Source organism: Hyla sarda, chromosome 4 (genome assembly GCF_029499605.1).
Source record: "Hyla sarda isolate aHylSar1 chromosome 4, aHylSar1.hap1, whole genome shotgun sequence".
NCBI lineage: Eukaryota > Metazoa > Chordata > Amphibia > Anura > Hylidae > Hyla > Hyla sarda.
This window is the reverse complement of record NC_079192.1, coordinates 380,406,119-380,423,953: the sequence shown is the minus strand read 5'-3', so window position 1 is coordinate 380,423,953 and position 17,835 is coordinate 380,406,119. Positions and strand designations below refer to the sequence as shown.

General features: G+C 45.7%; 2 protein-coding genes across 4 annotated transcripts in view; one reads left to right on the top strand and one right to left on the bottom strand.

Moving 5' to 3' along the window:
- Positions 1–9,673, bottom strand: part of LOC130267341 (zona pellucida sperm-binding protein 4-like) — a 28,253-nt gene extending 18,580 nt beyond the window's left edge. The window contains exon 1 of one of the 2 annotated variants that reach the window (XM_056516923.1): positions 9,559–9,673. In XM_056516923.1, the coding sequence (XP_056372898.1) occupies positions 9,559–9,598 (40 nt within the window). In that variant the 5' untranslated portion in view covers positions 9,599–9,673. Of the gene's footprint in view, positions 1–8,849; positions 8,935–9,558 lie in introns of those variants that run through there. The other variant, XM_056516924.1, reaches the window with a different exon arrangement.
- Positions 1–17,835, top strand: part of LOC130267342 (zona pellucida sperm-binding protein 4-like) — a 40,408-nt gene that overhangs the window by 4,429 nt on the left and 18,144 nt on the right. The gene's annotated exons all lie outside the window — the stretch shown is intronic.

Genomic DNA, 17,835 nt, shown 5'->3' with positions numbered 1-17,835 from the left:
AAATAACATGTAAGTTTGACCACAAGGTGAATGGCAAAAAAAATAAAAAAAGGAAATCCCAAAATTAGCATTTTTTCAATTTCACCTCACAAAGAATTTTTTTTTGTTTCAGAGCATAAGTTATGGAAAAATGAAAGGTGTTATTACAAAGTATACTTCCCCTCAATAAAACAAGCCTCATATGGGTCTGTAGATGGAAAAATTAGAGTTATGGCTATTATAGGACGAGGAGGAAAAAACGAAAGTGCAGAAACTAATAAAGACCTTATTTCCTACTATTTTGGTTGAATTTATTTTATCTACCTGGACAAGTGGATCATCATGAGGGACAAGTAGATTGTGTTCCGCTTTAGTCCCTTGGACAAGTAGTATTTTTTTTAATTTCCACACCCCTGCTTAGTATCTGCCCTTATTCTGTATACATGGAAACTGCACAGGATAACTACTCGTGTCTTGTATATACCTCTGGAAGATAATTCTCTGAAAAGAGGGGGACATAGGAAAGCAGGTTGTGCTTGAGAAAGAAGGGGACATGGTAAGTAATCTGTGTGATGGCTGAAAGCACCAAAGAGCGCAGTGCCCTGGAGGTACCTGAGAGCTGTGGGATGAAGTCATTGTGGTGGCCTAGGCCAAATAGAGGAGAAAAAAAGAGATTTAATGACTCCAATCAGATGTCACTTGTGAGTTCAAACCTGTTCCAGTGGGGGCGCTGTTACCCAATGCATCGTTGTATATTTTGAATAGTGCTAAGCATCATTGACCAAAACTATAAAACACGAATGCCTTTTCAAAAACGCACACATTTTTACGTGTGGTTTTCCAAATGTGTTTGTAATGGGTTATCAATGCAATACAAAGCAATGTGTGTAATTGTGTTCTAAGTTCCAGTTATCTCATAAAATCTGCTGTGGACATTCCGTTTATTATCCCTGCCGTTTGTGGGCTGATTGGTGGCAGGATCTTCAATACTAAGCAAACTGCACCCTGGCATCATGACAAGTAAGGGTTAATACCACCAGACCCTGTAATATCATTGCAACACTCTAGACACCACACCTGCTTGTCCTCAGGTACAGAACCCTGCTTGTCCTCAATGTACAGAGCCCTGCTTGTCCTCAGTGTACAGAGCCCTGCTTGTCCTCAGTGTACAGAGCCCTGCTTGTCCTCAGTGTACAGAGCCCTGCTTGTCCTCAGTGTACAGAGCCCTGCTTGTCCTCAGTGTACAGAGCCCTGCTTGTCCTCAGTGTACAGAGCCCTGCTTGTCCTCACTGCACAGAGCCCTGCTTGTCCTCAGTATACAGAGCCCTGCTTGTCCTCAGTGTACAGAGCCCTGATTGTCCTCACTGCACAGAGCCCTGCTTGTCCTCAGTGTACAGAGCCCTGCTTGTCCTCAGGTACAGAGCCCTGCTTGTCCTCAGTGTACAGGGCCCTTCTTGTCCTCAGTGTACAGAACCCTGCTTGTCCTCAGTGTACAGAGTCCTTCTTGTCCTCAGTGTACAGAGCCCTGCTTGTCCTCACTGCACAGAGCCCTGCTTGTCCTCAGTGTACAGAGCCCTGCTTGTCCTCAGGTACAGAACCCTGCTTGTCTTCAGTGTACGGAGCCCTGCTTGTCCTCAGTGTACAGAACCCTGCCTGTCCTTAGTGTACAGAGCCCTTCTTGTCCTCAGTGTACAGAACCCTGCTTGTCTTCGGTGTACAAATCCCTGCTTGTCCTCAGAGTACAGAGCTCTGCTTGTCCTCAGTGTAAAGAGCCCTGCTTGTCCTCAGGTACAGAACCCTGCTTGTCCTCAGTGTACAGAGCCCTGCTTGTCCTCAGTGTACAGACCCCTGCTTGTCCTCAGTGTACAGAGCCCTGCTTGTCCTCAGTGTACAGAGCCCTGCTTGTCCTCACTGCACAGAGCCCTGCTTGTCCTCATTGTACAGAGCCCTGCTTGTCCTCAGTGTACAGAACCCTGCTTGTCCTCAGTGTACAGAGCCCTGCTTGTCCTCAGTGTACAGGGCCCTGCTTGTCCTCAGTGCACAGAGCCCTGCTTGTCCTCAGTGTACAGAGCCCTGCTTGTCCTCGGTGTACAGAGCCCTCCCGAAGAAGTGCCCTGATCTCTCTGCTGGCCTAGTCAGTCGACAGCTGCATGGACCCAAAACAGGGTAGCCTGGCCAGGTGGGTGGCTTATGAATTGTTTAGTTGTATGTATCTTCTACCTGCCTTTCACCGCTCCCTACATGATGGCACAGTCTGACTTATAAGTTATGTGGTATCCCGGTACAGGACTTTGTCCTGTTCCTGTCCTGGGTCCCTCAGTTGGAGTTCCTCCATTCCACAGGGTTCTCCTGCAGGGCTTACCCATTGCTCAACTCCTATAAATGGATTGTAAGTGTGTTGTGTATATGGTTAATTATATATAAAGTTGACCTTCCTGGGTCATGTGATATTGTCATGTGATGTACCCAGAGTTCTCTGGGTTCAGGACCTACAGGCTTTTCCACCAATGGGCTGTAGTTCAGCCTCCTTAGTATATAAGGGGCTGTAGTCTCTAAATTCGCTCTCTTTCCTCTTGGTTCCTGCTCATCATCCTTTACACTTCAGCAACACCAATTCAAGCACAATTTCAACTAGGCCAAAGCCTAAGGAACCTGCAGTTACTACAAAAACGTGAGTTATCAAGCTCCTTCTACAATTCCTAGTGACTACTATTCAACTCAAAGCATATAATTAGTAGCACAGTGGCCTGCATAAATCTCAAGACTACTAGTCCCAGCAATGCCTGTGAGGTATACTGCATCCAGGTTACCTCAAGAGAAACTGCATAACTGTAAAGACTTAAAAGTTTAAGTAAAAGTTCCAGTTATCTCATAATCCTCCTGTGGACATTCCATTATTTATTTCCTGCCGTTTTTAGGCCAGTTGTCAGCACGGCCTCATTCAGAAAACAACCGCACCCTGGCTTCCCAACAAAACAAGGGTTAATACCACCAGACCCTGTAACACCATTGCCTCACTCCGTCACCACAGTTATATGTGAAATATAACTTATATGTCTGACTGTACCATCATGTAGGGTGCGGTGAAAGGCAGGTAGAAGATGGAGTAGGCTTCCCAGCAACACAGAGTATTTCTGGCAGGAACTGTAGTGAAGCAGACAGTCTGCCTAACTACAGTTAATAAGTACTGGAAGGATTAAGATTTTTTAATAGAAGTAATTTACAAATCTGTTTAACTTTCTTGCACCAGATGATTTAAAAAAAAAAAAAATGTTTTCCACGGGAGTTCCCCTTTAAGGTGAGTGAAGGCTGGAGCCAAGTTGGACTGGGTATGGCTGGGTTCACACTACGTTTTCTCCCATACGGGAGCGCATACGGCAGGGGGAGCTAAAACCTCGCGCTCCCGTATGCCTTCGTATGCGCTCCCGTGTGTAATTCATTTCAATGAGCCGGCCGGAGTGAAACGTTCGGTCCGGTCGGCTCATTTTTGCGCCGTATGAGTTTTCCCCCGGACCTAAAACTGTGGTCAACCACGGTTTGAGGTCCGGTCGTAAAAGCGCATACGGCGCAAAAATGAGCCGACCGGACCGGACGTTTCACTCCGGCCGGCTCATTGAAATGAATGACACACGGGAGCGCATACGAAGGCATACGGGAGCGCGAGGTTTTAGCTCCCCCCTGCCGTATGTGCTCCCGTATGGGAGAAAACGTAGTGTGAACCCACCCTATCACAGACAGAGATCCCAAGTTGGCATAAAAAGGAGGAGGATAGTTCAGTGTTTTTAAGTGCTTGGTGTAGTTGAGGTGATTGGCATTGCCATCCCTTAAAGTACACCATAGCCTCAAGCGCACTGCACCCCCTATTCTATGGCAATGTACATACTGTGTGGGAATAGGGACGGGGCATATGTGGGTGGGGCCAGGGGTGGAGTCTTGCTTGGGGCCCTTGCTTTATTTGGTCCGGGGGCCATGAGTGGTGTCAGTCCGCCCCTGCTCACAGGGGAAGGAGTTGCGGCTGATGACTGACAATGTCCTAAAATGGACACCGTACATGTGGAGCAGTCTGGGGGGGAACAAAATATCAACACTGGCCAGCTCACCATACCTCGTGGAATGCAGTGTTTTGATTTTCTAAGCCGTCCAGCAGGAGGAGGTGCAGCCAAAGGGGCGGTTTGCTGACAGAGAAGCGGATTGGCTGCTCTCTCAAAGGTTACATAACGTAACCCCGCCTTCCTGCCGCTACTGTATGCTGAGAAATGATCATTTTGGGGAAGGTTTTGTATTATAGTATAGGAAGCAGCAGTTACCAGATGCTTTAGGGAAAACAAAAAAAATTTTTTTTTTTAAAAGCGCTGCAGGCTCCGTCCTGCATCCGGTTAAAATAAAAGATGTGGGAACGGAACCTGCAGAAAAGTACATTATAGGAGACTTCCGTCACTGCATGTTACTCTATTAGTGCAGTAACAGATGTGCTTAACAGGACATTTACAGTTTAACCCCTTAAGGACACATGACGTTCTCATACGTCTCCATTTCCGAGTCCTTAAGGACACATGACGTATGAGAACGTCATGTGTTTTACCGGCCCCCCGCAACCATCTGGGGCGGAGCCGGTCCCCGATGCCTGCTGAAATCGTTCAGCAGGCATCGGGGCATATCGCCCAGGGGGGTCATTATGACCCCCCATGTCGGCGATGGCCGCAGATCGCTGGACAATTCAGTCCAGCGATCTGCGGCGGATTCCGGGTCAATCGGGTCTCCAGTGACCCGGTGACCCGGAATTATTGGCTGATCGGGGCCGTCAGAGACGGCCCCGAACAGCCAGAGGCAGCAGGGGTGAGGTGGCACTGGTGCCACCTCACGATCGCCCTGATTCGTCGGCCGGATTACCGGCCGACCAATCAGGGCGCCTGCTGCGGGTGTCACTCCCGCAACCCGCTCCGCCCCTCTTCCGGAGGACGTGAGCGGGTGCGGGACGTGCACCCCGGGTGCTGGGGACCCCGATCCCCGGCGCCCCTGTTGGGATCGGGGCCCCAGGAGCAGCGGCGGCGGCGGAGACGACGAGGGACTGACCTGTGCGGCTGGATCGTTGGAGGTGAGTGACAGCCTCCTGCTGTTGCTTAGCAACAGCTCCCAGCATGCAAAAAGGGCATGCTGGGAGCTGTAGTTATGCAACAGCAGGAGGCAGACCACCACAACTCCCAGCATGCCCTTATGGGCATGCTGGGACTTGTAGTTTTGCAACAGCTGGAGGCACATTCTTTCTATGGAAAAGTGCACCTTCAGCTGTTGTGTAACTACAACTCCCAGCTTGCACAATCAGCTAAAGTGCATGCTGGGAGTTGTAGTGGTGCATCTGGTGGTTGCATAACTACAACTCCCAGCATGCCCGTTGGCTGTCGGTGACTGCTGAGAGTTGTAGTTTTGCAACAGCTGAAGGCACACTGAGTTAAGTAGCAAACCAGTGTGTCTCCAGCTGTTGCATAACTACAATCCCCAGCATCCCCAGCCAAAGTAGTATGCCTCCAGCTGTTGCATAACTACAACACCCAGCATGCCCTTCCGCTGTCCGTACATGCTGGGGGTTGTAGCTTTTGCAACAGCTGAAGGCACACTGGTTGCAAAACACTGAGTTTGTTACCAAACTCGGTGTTTCACAACCTGTGTGTCTCCAGCTGTTGCAAAACTACAACTCCCAGCATCCACTGATAGACCGTACATGCTGGGAGTTGTAGTTTTGCAACAGCTGGATGTCCCCCCCCCCCCCCCAATGTGAACGTACAGGGTACACTCACATGGGCGGAGGATTACAGTAAGTATCCGGCTGCAAGTTTGAGGTGCGGCAAAATTTCTGCCGCAGCTCAAACTGCCAGCGAGAAACGACTGTGAACCCCCCGCCCGTGCGACTGTACCCTAAAAACACTACACTACACTAACACAAAATAAAATAAAAAGTAAAAAACACTACATATACACATACCCCTACACAGCCCCCCTCCCCAATAAAAATGAAAAATGTCTGGTACGCCACTGTTTCCAAAACGGAGCCTCCAGCGGTTGCAAAACTACAACTCCCAGCATGCACTGATAGACCGTACATGCTGGGAGTTGTAGTTTTGCAACAGCTGGATGTTCCCCCCCCCAATGTGAACGTACAGGGTACACTCACATGGGCGGAGGATTAAAGTAAGTATCCGGCTGCAAGTTTGAGCTGCGTCAAATTTTCTGCCGTAGCTCAAACTGCCAGCGAGAAACTACTGTGAACCCCCCGCCCGTGCGACTGTACCCTAAAAACACTACACTACACTAACACAAAATAAAATAAAAAGTAAAAAACACTACATATACACATACCCCTACACAGCCCCCCTCCCCAATAAAAATGAAAAACGTCTGGTACGCCACTGTTTCCAAAACGGAGCCTCCAGCTGTTGCAAAACAACTACTCCCAGTATTGCCAGATAGCCACTGACTGTCCAGGCATGCTGGGAGTTTTACAACAGCTGGAGGCACCCTGTTTGGGAATCACTGGCGTAGAATTCCCCTATGTCCACCCCTATGCAATCCCTAATTTAGGCCTCAAATGAGTATGGCGCTCTCACTTTGGAGCGCTGTCGTATTTCAAGGCAACAGTTTAGGGCCACATATGGGGTATCGCCCTACCCGGGAGAAATTGGGCTTCAAATTTTGGGGGGTATTTTCTGCTATTACCCTTTTAAAAAATGTAAAATTTTTGGGAAAACAAGCATTTTAGGTAAAAAAAATATATATTTTTTTACATATGCAAAAGTCGTGAAACACCTGTAGGGTATTAAGGTTCAAATTACCCCTTGTTACGTTCCCCGAGGGGTCTAGTTTCCAAAATGGTATGCCATGTGTTTTTTTTTTTGCTGTCCTGGCACCATAGGGGCTTCCTAAATGCGGCATGCCCCCAGAGCAAAATTCGCTTTCAAAAAGCCAAATGTGACTCCTTCTCTTCTGAGACCTGTAGTGCGCCAGCAGAGCACTTTTCACACCCATATGGGGTGTTTTCTGAATCGGGAGAAATTGGGCTTCAAATTTTGGGGGGTATTTTCTGCTATAACCCTTTTTAAAATTGTAAAAATTTTGGGAAGCCAAGCATTTTAGGTAAAAAAAATATATATTTTTTTACATATGCAAAAGTCGTGAAACACCTGTAGGGTATTAAGGTTCACATTACCCCTTGTTACGTTCCCCGAGGGGTCTAGTTTCCAAAATGGTATGCCATGTGGGCTTTTTTTGCTGTCCTGGCACCATGGGGGCTTCCTAAATGCGGCATGCCCCCAGAGCAAAATTTGCTTTCAAAAAGCCAAATGTTACTCCTTCTCTTCTGAGACCTGTAGTGCGCCAGCAGATCACTTTTCACCCCCATATGGGGTGTTTTCTGAATCGGGAGAAATTGGGCTTCAAATTTTGGGGGGTATTTTCCGCTATTACCCTTTTTAAAAATGTAAACATTTTGGGAAAACAAGTATTTTAGGTAAAAAAAAAATATTTTTTCTTACATATGCAAAAGTCGCGAAACACCTGTAGGGCATTAAGGTTCACGTTACCACTTGTTACGTTCCCCGAGGGGTCTAGTTTCCAAAATGGTATGCCATGTGTTTTTTTTTTGCTGTTCTGGCACCATAGGGGCTTCCTAAATGCGGCATGCCCCCAGAGCAAAATTTGCTTTCAAAAAGCCAAATGTGACTCCTTCTCTTCTGAGACCTGTAGTGCACCAGCAGAGCACTTTTCACCCCCATGCGAGGTGTTTTCTGTATCGGGAGAAATTGGGCTTCAAATTTTGGGGGGTATTTTCTGCTATTACCCTTTTTAAAAATGTAAAATTTTTGGGAAACCAAGCATTTTAGGTAAAAAAAATATATATTTTTTTTACATATGCAAAAGTCGTGAATCACCTGTAGGATATTAAGGTTCACTTTACCCCTTGTTACGTTCCCTGAGGGGTCTAGTTTCCAAAATGGTATGCCATGTGTTTTTTTTTTGCTGTCCTGGCACCATAGGGGCTTCCTAAATGCGGCATGCCCCCCAAAAACCATTTGTCGCTCCTTCCCTTCTGAGCCCTCTACTGCGCCCGCTGAACAAATAACATAGACATATGAGGTATGTGCTTACTCGAGAGAAATTGGGTTTCAAATACAAGTAAAAATTTTCTCCTTTTTACCCCTTACAAAAATTCAAAAATTGGGTCTACAAGAACATGCGAGTGTAAAAAATGAAGATTTTGAATTTTCTCCTTCACTTTGCTGCTATTCCTGTGAAACACCTAAAGGGTTAATACACTTACTGAATGTTTTATTGAATACTTTAGGGGGTGTAGTTTTTATAATGGGGTCTTTTATGGGGTATTTCTAATATGAAGACCCTTCAAATCCACTTCAAAACTGAACTGGTCCCTGAAAAATAGTGAGTTTGAAAATTTTGTGAAAAATTTCAAAATTGCTACTGAACTTTGAAGCCCTCTGGTGTCTTCCAAAAGTAAAAACTCATAAATTTTATGATGCAAACATAAAGTAGACATATTGTATATGTGAACCCAAAAAAAATATATTTTGAATATCCATTTTCCTTACAAGCAGAGAGCTTCAAAGTTAGAAAAATGCTAAATTTTCATTTTTTTCATCAAATTTTGGGATTTTTCACCAAGAAAGGATACAAGTTACCATAAAATTTTACCACTAAGTTAAAGTAGAATATGTCACGAAAAAACAATCTCGGAATCAGAATGATAACTAAAAGCATTCCAGAGTTATTAATGTTTAAAGTGACAGTGGTCAGAATTGCAAAAAACGCTCCGGTCCTTAAGGTATAAAATGGCCTGGTCCTTAAGGGGTTAAACAACAGACCTGTTTGTAGGCCTCATTCTGTTTTTGGTAAACAGTAGAATGATGGGGGAGATTTATCAAAACCTGTCCAGAGGAAAAGTTGGCCAGATGCCCATAGCAACCAATCAGATTGCTTCTTTCATTTTACAGAGGCTTGTTAAAAATGAAAGAAGCAAGCTGATTGGTTGCTATGGGCAACTGTGCAACATTTCCTCTGGACAGATTTTGATAAATCCCCCCCGATGTGCTTTACCAAAAAGCTTTATCTTGGTCAGGGCCAGATTAAGACTGCCTGGAAGACGGAGCACTTCATTATGATGGGGCCCCCCACGCACCCCCCACCACCCCCCGATAGTCCCCCTTCCCTTCCACTGAGACCTGTTGCGGGGCTGTCAAGTAAGGAACAGATTGAGACCAAAAATAGGCCTGGGTATATTAGACTATGTCCCCCTTTTTTCTTTTGGTGGGTGTCACAGGAGTCAGGCCCCCGTTAAAATAAAATGGGCTGCATGGTCTAAAATCACTTCAGTTCTGGTCACTCTTTCCAGCTGTTGCAAAGCTACAACCCCCATTATGTCTGGAGAGCTTCAGGCGTTATAGGAGTTGTAGTTTTGTAACAGCTGGAGCCTCAAATTGGGGTACAGTGTCATCCATTATTACTGCAAAACTTAGAAGTGAGGAGAGATCTAATGGGACAGTCAGGAGAATTCACAAACATAAAATGACTCACAGGAGACGTCTTCTCTGTTGTCTTTCCTTTTCTTCTTCATCTGGTCCAGACGCCAGGTCTTCTTCCAGCTCCATCTTCCTCTGTAAAGTTTGACGCCTGGACATCATTGGCTCCTCACTCTGCCAGCCGATCCTCATCCTCTGTATAAAGACAACAATCATTATAACCCTTCAAGAGACTGTGCTTCCTAAATATAATACTTCCAAACCCTGTGTATCCTGTATATAATACTGCCAAACCCTGTGCACCCTGTATATTATACTGCCAAACCCTGTGCACCCTGTATATTATACTGCCAAACCCTGTGTACCCTGTATATAATACTGCCAAACCCTGTGTACCCTGTATATTATACTGCCAAACATCATGCCCTCTACAAATAATACTACCACACACTGTGTCTTCCGTAGTGTGCACAGAGCAGCAGCATCCCATTGAAAACAAGCAAAATTCTGCTGGCGGAAGTTGGTAGTGTGGACGAGCCCTAATTCCCCCAGACCCCTCTGCCCCCCCAGACCCCTAAGTCCTCCTCCAGACTCCTGCTCCCAGAGACCCCTAAGGCTAGGTTTCCCCCTTTTTTTACCTGCAGAAAAACTGCTACGGCTTTTTCCTGTGTTATGGTAATTTTTTGGCATTTTTTTCTTGTGCTTTTGCCTTCTCTGGAAACTTAGCCTTAGTCCTCCCCTGGTCCTTAAAGGGGTACTCCATCCCTAGACATCTTATCCCCTTTAAGTCCCCCCCCCCTTCAATACTCCTGGTCCTCCTCTACTAGTCCACTTTTCTGAACCCCCTACCCCCCTTCAGTCCCCTTCACACTCCTCTGCCCCCTTTACCAAACCCACACTTACCTTACCTCACCCCCCCCCCCAAACAACCTCACTTCAGCCCCCCATGCACTCCTGGTCATTCTCCACTACACTTTTCTCCACCAACCCCACCCCCAGTTACCCCACATTAGGTTGTAGTTCCCCCCGAGTAGGTTGCAGTTCCCCCGCATTAGGTTGTAGTCCCCCCACATTACGTTGGCAGTGTCCCCCACAGACATACAGCCTCCAATCATATACAGTGTATGGCTGGAGGCTGTATGTCTGTGTACTGCCCCACTTCAGTGCTCCGACCACCGCTCCTCTGGTCCGGGGTCATGATCTACTGCTATGGCCTAGGGGCCATAGCAGCAGGTCCCGGGACCAGAGGAGCGGTGGTCGGAGCACTGAAGATGACGTGTAGGTAACTTACCATGCGTGCATCCTCGTTGCTCCGCTCCTATGGGCGCACGCACAGGACGTCAGTGATGTCCCTGCGTGCGCTACCTCCCTGTGTTTTTAAAGATACTGCGGGGCCACAGAAAGGTAACCGGGACATTCTTGTGTCCCGAAAAGATCTTCAGGACACAGGGATGTCCTGCTGAATGTGAGGGGGGGGGAGGGGGAATTACAGTATATATCTGCGTATAACACACACTGGCATATAACACGTACCCTCATTTTCACAGGAAAATTGAGGGGGAAAAATAAATGTAAAATAAATGACTATAACTCTGAACTATATGCCTCATCATACCCCCATCTTTGATTCCCCTTGATCCTCAGTCCCCCCCCCCTCCTTCCTCCCCCTTTTATCAGCCTCTGTGCCATATTTACCCCCCCGCATCCTTTCCCACATTTTCCCCTGCTCATCATTCTCCCCCCCTCCTGCTCATCATCCCCCCTACTCATCATTCCCTGCCCCTGCTCATCATTCTCCCCCCTGCTCATTATTACCCCCCCCTGCTCATCATTACCCCCCCTGCTCATCATTACCCCCCCTGCTCATGATTCTCCCCCCTGCTCATCATTTACCCCCTGCTCATCATTACCCCCCCTGCTCATCATTACCCCCCTGCTCATCATTACCCCCTGCTCATCATTCACCCCTGCTCATCATGACCCCACCTGCTCATCATTACCCCCCTTGCTCATCATTACCCCCCTGCTCCCACAGCTCATCATTCTCCCCCCTGCTCATCATTCTCCCCCCTGCTCATCATTCTCCCCCCTGCTCATCATTCCCCCTTGCTCATCATTCCCCCCTGCTCATTATTACCCCCCCTGCTCATCATTACCCCCCCTGCTCATCATTAAACCCCCCTGCTGATCATTAACCCCCCTGCTCATCATTCCCCCCTGCTCATCATTCCCCCCTGCTCATCATTAACCCCCCCTGCTCATCCTTCCCCCCCTGCTCATCATTCCCCCCCCTGCTCATCATTCCCCCCTGCTCATCATTCTCCCCCCTGCTCATCATTCTCCCCCCCGCTCATCATTCCCCCCTGCTCATCATTCCCCCCTGCTCATCATTCCCCCCTGCTCATCATTCCCCCCCTGCTCATCATTCCCCCCCTCCGCTCATCATTACCCCCCCTGCTCATCATTAACCCCCCCCTGCTCATCATTAACTCCCCCCTGCTCATCATTAACCCCCCCTGCTCATCATTAACCCCCCTGCTCATCATTAACCCCCCCTGCTCATCATTAACCCCCCTGCTCATCATTAACCCCCCCTGCTCATCATTACCCCCCCTGCTCATCATTAACCCCCCCTGCTCATCATTACCCCCCCCCCCACTCATCATTCCCCCCATGCCAATCATTCCCCCCATTATTGCTCCCCCCCCCCCTTCCTCCTTTTTCTATTTTTCATATTTCCTTACCTGGACGCGCTCGGCAGGATCAGGTGATGTGTCAAGTCTTGTGGGCTGTGATGTCGCCTGCGGCTCCTCTGCACAGCGTCAGGGACGTCACTCGTCATTTCCTGCAGTGCTGGGGTGTAATGAAGAAAACTGTGCCCTGCAGGAAATGACGAGTGACGTCCCTGACGCCGTGCAGAGGAGCCGCAGGAGACGTCACAGCCCACAGCCCACAAGACCCGACGCATCACCTGATCCTGCCGAGCGCGGCTAGGTAAGGAAATATGAAATATAGAAACAGCAGGAGGAGTCCGGGGTGGGCCCACAGGAGCCGCCGCTGGTCACTGTTTTAAAGTGGCCGCGGCCGGGCTATCGGGGGCCCCGATCCGCAACTCAGCAGCCCACAGGGATGTCCCGAATGTGACGGGGCCCCTGCGGGCACGGGGCCCGGAGCAGGTGCTCCATGAGCACCAATGATGATCCAGCCCTGATCTTGGTCTCATCTGTCCACAAGACGTTTTCCCAGAAGGATTTTGGCTTACTCAAGTTCATTTTGGCAGAATGCAGTCTTGCTGTTTTATGTCTCTTTGTCAGCAGTGGGGTCCTTCTGGGTCTCCTGCCATAGTGTTTCATTTCATTTAAATGTCGACAAATAGTTCGCGCTGACACTGATGCTCCCTGAGCCTGCAGGACAACTTGAATATCCTTGGAACTTGTTTGGGGCTGCTTATCCACCATCCGGACTATCCTGCGTTGACACCTTTCATAAATTTTTCTCTTCCATCCACGCCCAGGGAGATTAGCTACAGTGCCATGAGTTGCAAACTTCTTGATAATGTTGCGCACTGTGGACAAAGGCAAATCTAGATCTCTGGAGATGGACTTGTAACCTTGAGATTGTTGATATTTTTCAACAATTTTGGTTCTCAAGTCCTCAGACAGTTCTCTTCTCCTCTTTCTGTTGTCCATGCTTAGTGTGGCACACATAGACACAATGCAAAGACTTAGTGAACTTCTCTCCTTTTTATCTACTTTCAGGTATGATCACATGCTTAAAACAATCTTATTATTCCACAATTTTGAAAGGGTGCCAATAATTTTGTCCAGCCCATTTTTGGAGTTTGGTGTCGTTATGTCCAAATAGCTTTTTATGCTCCCATTTTTGGTTTAGTTCCAAGACACACAAAGGGAATAAACATGTGTATAGCAAAACATGTGTTACTGCAATCCTTTTCTGTGAGAAATACTTCATTTTCTTGACAAATTTCAGGGGTGCCAACATTTACAGCCATGACTGTATGTTTGTAGGCTATATGTTTGTAGGCTATAACATGCATTACATTGATTCCTAACACTGATCATCTGCCTGCGGATGATTAGTGTTATCGGGGCTTGACTTCTCTTGTCTGAATCTCAGGCATGGAGAAATTCTATCGCTTATCGGACATGCCAGAGGCAGGTAAGGGACCCTCCTGCTGTGTCCTAGCTGATCAGGACACCGTGGTTTCACCGCAGTGTTCCCGATCAGCCCGACTGAGCTGCCGGGATGTGTTTAAAGGTCTAAAGGGTTAATAGCGCCCGGCACAACGCACGCTATTAGCCCAGGGTCCCGGCTTTCAATATGGGTTTATTCTGGGACTGACACGTTATAGATCAGGACTGGGCGTAGGGCATACAGGTATGCCCTGCGTCCTTAAAGGGGTACTCCCGTGGAAAACTTTTTTTTTTTTTAAATCAACTGGTGCCAGAAAGTTAAACAGATTTGTAAATTACTTCTATTAAAAAATCTTAATCCTTCCAGTACTTTTTAGGGGCTATATACTACAGAAGAAATGCTTTTCTTTTTGGATTTCTCTGATTTCACGACCACAGTGCTCTCTGCTGACCTCTGCTGTCCATTTTTGGAACTGTCCAGAGCAGGAGAAAATCCCCATTGCAAACATATGCTGCTCTGGACAGTTCCTAAAATGGACAGCAGAGGTCAGCAGAGAGCACTGTAGTCGTGACATCAGAGAAATCCAAAAAGAAAAGCATTTCCTCTGTAGTATACAGCACATAAAATGAATTGGAAGAATTTATATTTTTTAACAGAAGTAATTTACAAATCTGTGCATGAGAAAACAAAGAAAAGTCGGCACTCACCGGATTTCCAATTCCGCAGATTTTATTGCACATTACTCATAGCCGTAGTACAATTCTCAGGGAGACGACGGATGGTACAAGGGGGGTACCACAGAGCCTCTCTGTGGTACCCCCCTTGTACCATCCGTCGTCTCCCCGAGAATTGTACTACGGCTGTGAGTAATGTGCAATAAAATCTGCTGAATTGGAAATCCGGTGAGTGCCGACTTTTCTTTGTTTTCTCATGCACTGATGGTATATTCTACGTGAGTCCGAGCACCACCGTATCCTCAATCCGCTACAGCGACTTAGTGTCCACTCGCCTTCAGGTACAGAAGTTAGCAGTGCCGAACTACTCATCTATACGCTAATTTACAAATCTGTTTAACTTTCTGGTACCAGTTGATTTAAAAAAAAAAAAAAAGAAAGTTTTCCACGGGAGTACCCCTTTAAGAAGTAAAAAAAAAAAAAAGTTAAAAAGCCCCTCCCACAATCTCCCCTCAAATCTGACATCTATCACTTTATGCATTAATAACTCTGGGATGCTTTTACTTATAAATTTGATTCTGAGATAGTTTTTTCATGACATATTCTCCTTTTTGTTAGTGGTAAATTTTCGTTGATACTTGCAAAAATTCCCGAATTTCAGGAAAAATGTGAAAATTTAGAATTTTTCATTCAGCTTCATCTTTGAAGCTCTCTGCTTGTAAGGAAAAGGGACATGTCAAATAAATTACATATTGATTCACATGTACAATATGTTTACTTTATATTTGCATCATAAAGTTGACATGTTTTTACTTTTTGAAGACATCAGAGGGCTTCAAAGTCTAGGAGCAATTTTCCAATTTTTTCACGGAAATTTCAAAATCAGAATTTTTCAGGGACCAGTTAAGTTTAGAAGTGAATTTGAGGGTCTTTATGTTGCAAATCCCCTATGATGGATCCCATAAAAATGGCACCCCTCAAAGTATTCAAAATGACATTCAAAAAGTTTGTTAACCCTTTATGTGTTTCACAGGAATAGCAGCAAAATGGAGGAGAAAAATCAAAATCTCCATCATTTTTACACTAACATGTTATTGTAGCCCCATTGTTTTCATTTTTACAAAGGGTAAAAGGTAAAAGACCCCCCAAAATTTGTAATTAATTTTCTCTCGAGTAAGGAAATACCTTATAAGTAAAGTTTTCTGTGGGTGCACTAGAGGGCTCAGAAGGGAAGGAGTAACAATGGGATTTTGGAGAGTGAATTATGCTGAAATGGTTTTTGGGGGGCATGTCGCATTTAGGAAGCCCCCATGATGTCAGAACAGTAAACAAAAACACATGGCATACTATTTTGGAAACTACACCCCTCAAGGAACATAACAAGGGGTAAATTGAGTCATTATACCCCACAGGTGATTGATGAACGTTCGTTAAAGTCGGACGTGAAAATTAAAAATGTGATTTTTAAAACTAAAATGCTGGTGTTACCCCAAACTTTTCATTTTCACAAGGAGTAATGGGAGAAAATGACACCCAAAATGTGTAACCCCATGTCTCACGAGTAAGGAAATACCTTATATGTGGATGTAAAGTGCTCTGTGGGTACACTAGAGGGCTCAGAAGGGAAGGAGCGACATTTGGCTTTTGGAGAGTGAAATTTGCTGTAATGGTTTTTGGGGGGCATGTCGCATTTAGGAAGCCCCTATGGAGCCAGAACAGTAAAAAAAAAATAAAACATGGCATACTATTTTAGAAACTACACCCCTCAAGGAAGGTAACAAGGGGTAAAGGGATTTTTCATTTGCACAGCCCACTGTTCCAAAAATCTGTCAAACACCAGTGGGGTGTAAATACTCACTGCACCCCTTATTAACCCCTTAAGGACTCAGTTTTTCATTTTTTGCACTTTCGTTTTTTCTTCCTTACCTTTTAAAAATCATAATCCTTTCAATTTTCCACCTAAAAATCCATATTATGGCTTATTTTTTGCGTCACCAATTCTACTTTGCAGTGACATTAATCATTTTACCCAAATATTCACGGTGAAACGGAAAAAAAAAACATTGTGCGACAAAATCGAAGAAAAAACGCCATTTTGTAAATTTTGGGGGCTTCCGTTTCTACGCAGTGCATATTTAGGTAAAAATGACACCTCATCTTTATTCTATAGGTCCATACGGTTAAAATGATACCCTACTTATATAGGTTTGATTTTGTCGTACTTCTGGAAAAAATCATAACTACATGCAGGAAAATTTATACGTTTAAAAATGTCATCTTCTGACCCCTATAACTTTTTTATTTTTCCACGTACAGGGCGGTATGAGGACTCATTTTTTGCGCCGTGATCTTAAGTTTTTATCGGTACAATCTTTGTTCTGATCGAACTTTTTGATCACTTTTTATTCATTTTTAATGGTATAAAAAGTGAAAATACGCTTTTTTGGAATTTGGAATTTTTTTGCGTGTACCCCATTGACCGTGTGGTTTAATTAATGATATATTTTTATAGTTCGGACATTTACGCACATGGCGATACCACATATGTTTATTTTTATTTACACTGTTTTATTTTTTTATGGGAAAAGGGGGGTGATTCAAACTTTTATTAGGGAAGGGGTTAAATGACCTTTATTAACCTTTTTTTTCCTTTTTTCCTTCATATCGCGGGAGCCGGCGCAGGACGTAAATATACGTCCTGCGTCGTTAAGGGGTTAAATTCTGTGAGGGGTGTAGTTTCCAAAATGGGGTCACATGTGGGCGGGGGGGTCCACTGTTCTGGCACCACGGGGGGCTTTGTAAACGCACATGGCCCCTGACTTCCATTCCAAACAAATTCACTCTAGGAAAGCTCAATGGCGCTCCTTCTCTATTGAGCATTGTAGTGCGCCAGCAGAGCACTTGACATCCACACATTGTGGATACTCACAAGAAATGGGGTTACAAATTTTGGGGGTCTTTTTCTCCTATTACCCCTTGTAAAAATGTAAAATTTGGGGGAAAACCAGCATTTTAGTGAAATTTTTTTTTTTCATTTACACATCCGACTTTAACAAAAAGTCGTCAAACACCTGTGAGGTGTTAAGGCTCACTGTACCCCTTGTTGCATTCCTTGAGGGGTGTAGTTTCCAAAATAGTATGCCATGTGTTTTTTTTTGTTTGTTTTTTTGCTGTTCTGGCAGCATAGGGGCTTCCTAAATGCGACATGCCCTCCAAAAACCATTTCAGCAAAATTTGCTTATCAAAAGCCAAATGTGACTCCTTCTCTTCTGAGCATTATAGTGCGCCAGCAGAGCACTTGACGTCCACACATGAGGTATTCACATACTCAGAAGAGATGGGGTTACAAATTTTGGGGGCATTTTGTCCTATTATCCCTTGTAAAAATGTAAAACTTGGGGGAAATCTAGGATTTGTCGTGAAACAAAAAATCATTTACACATCCAACTTGCTGTTCTGGCACCATTGGGGCTTCCTAAATGCGACATGCCCCACAAAAACCA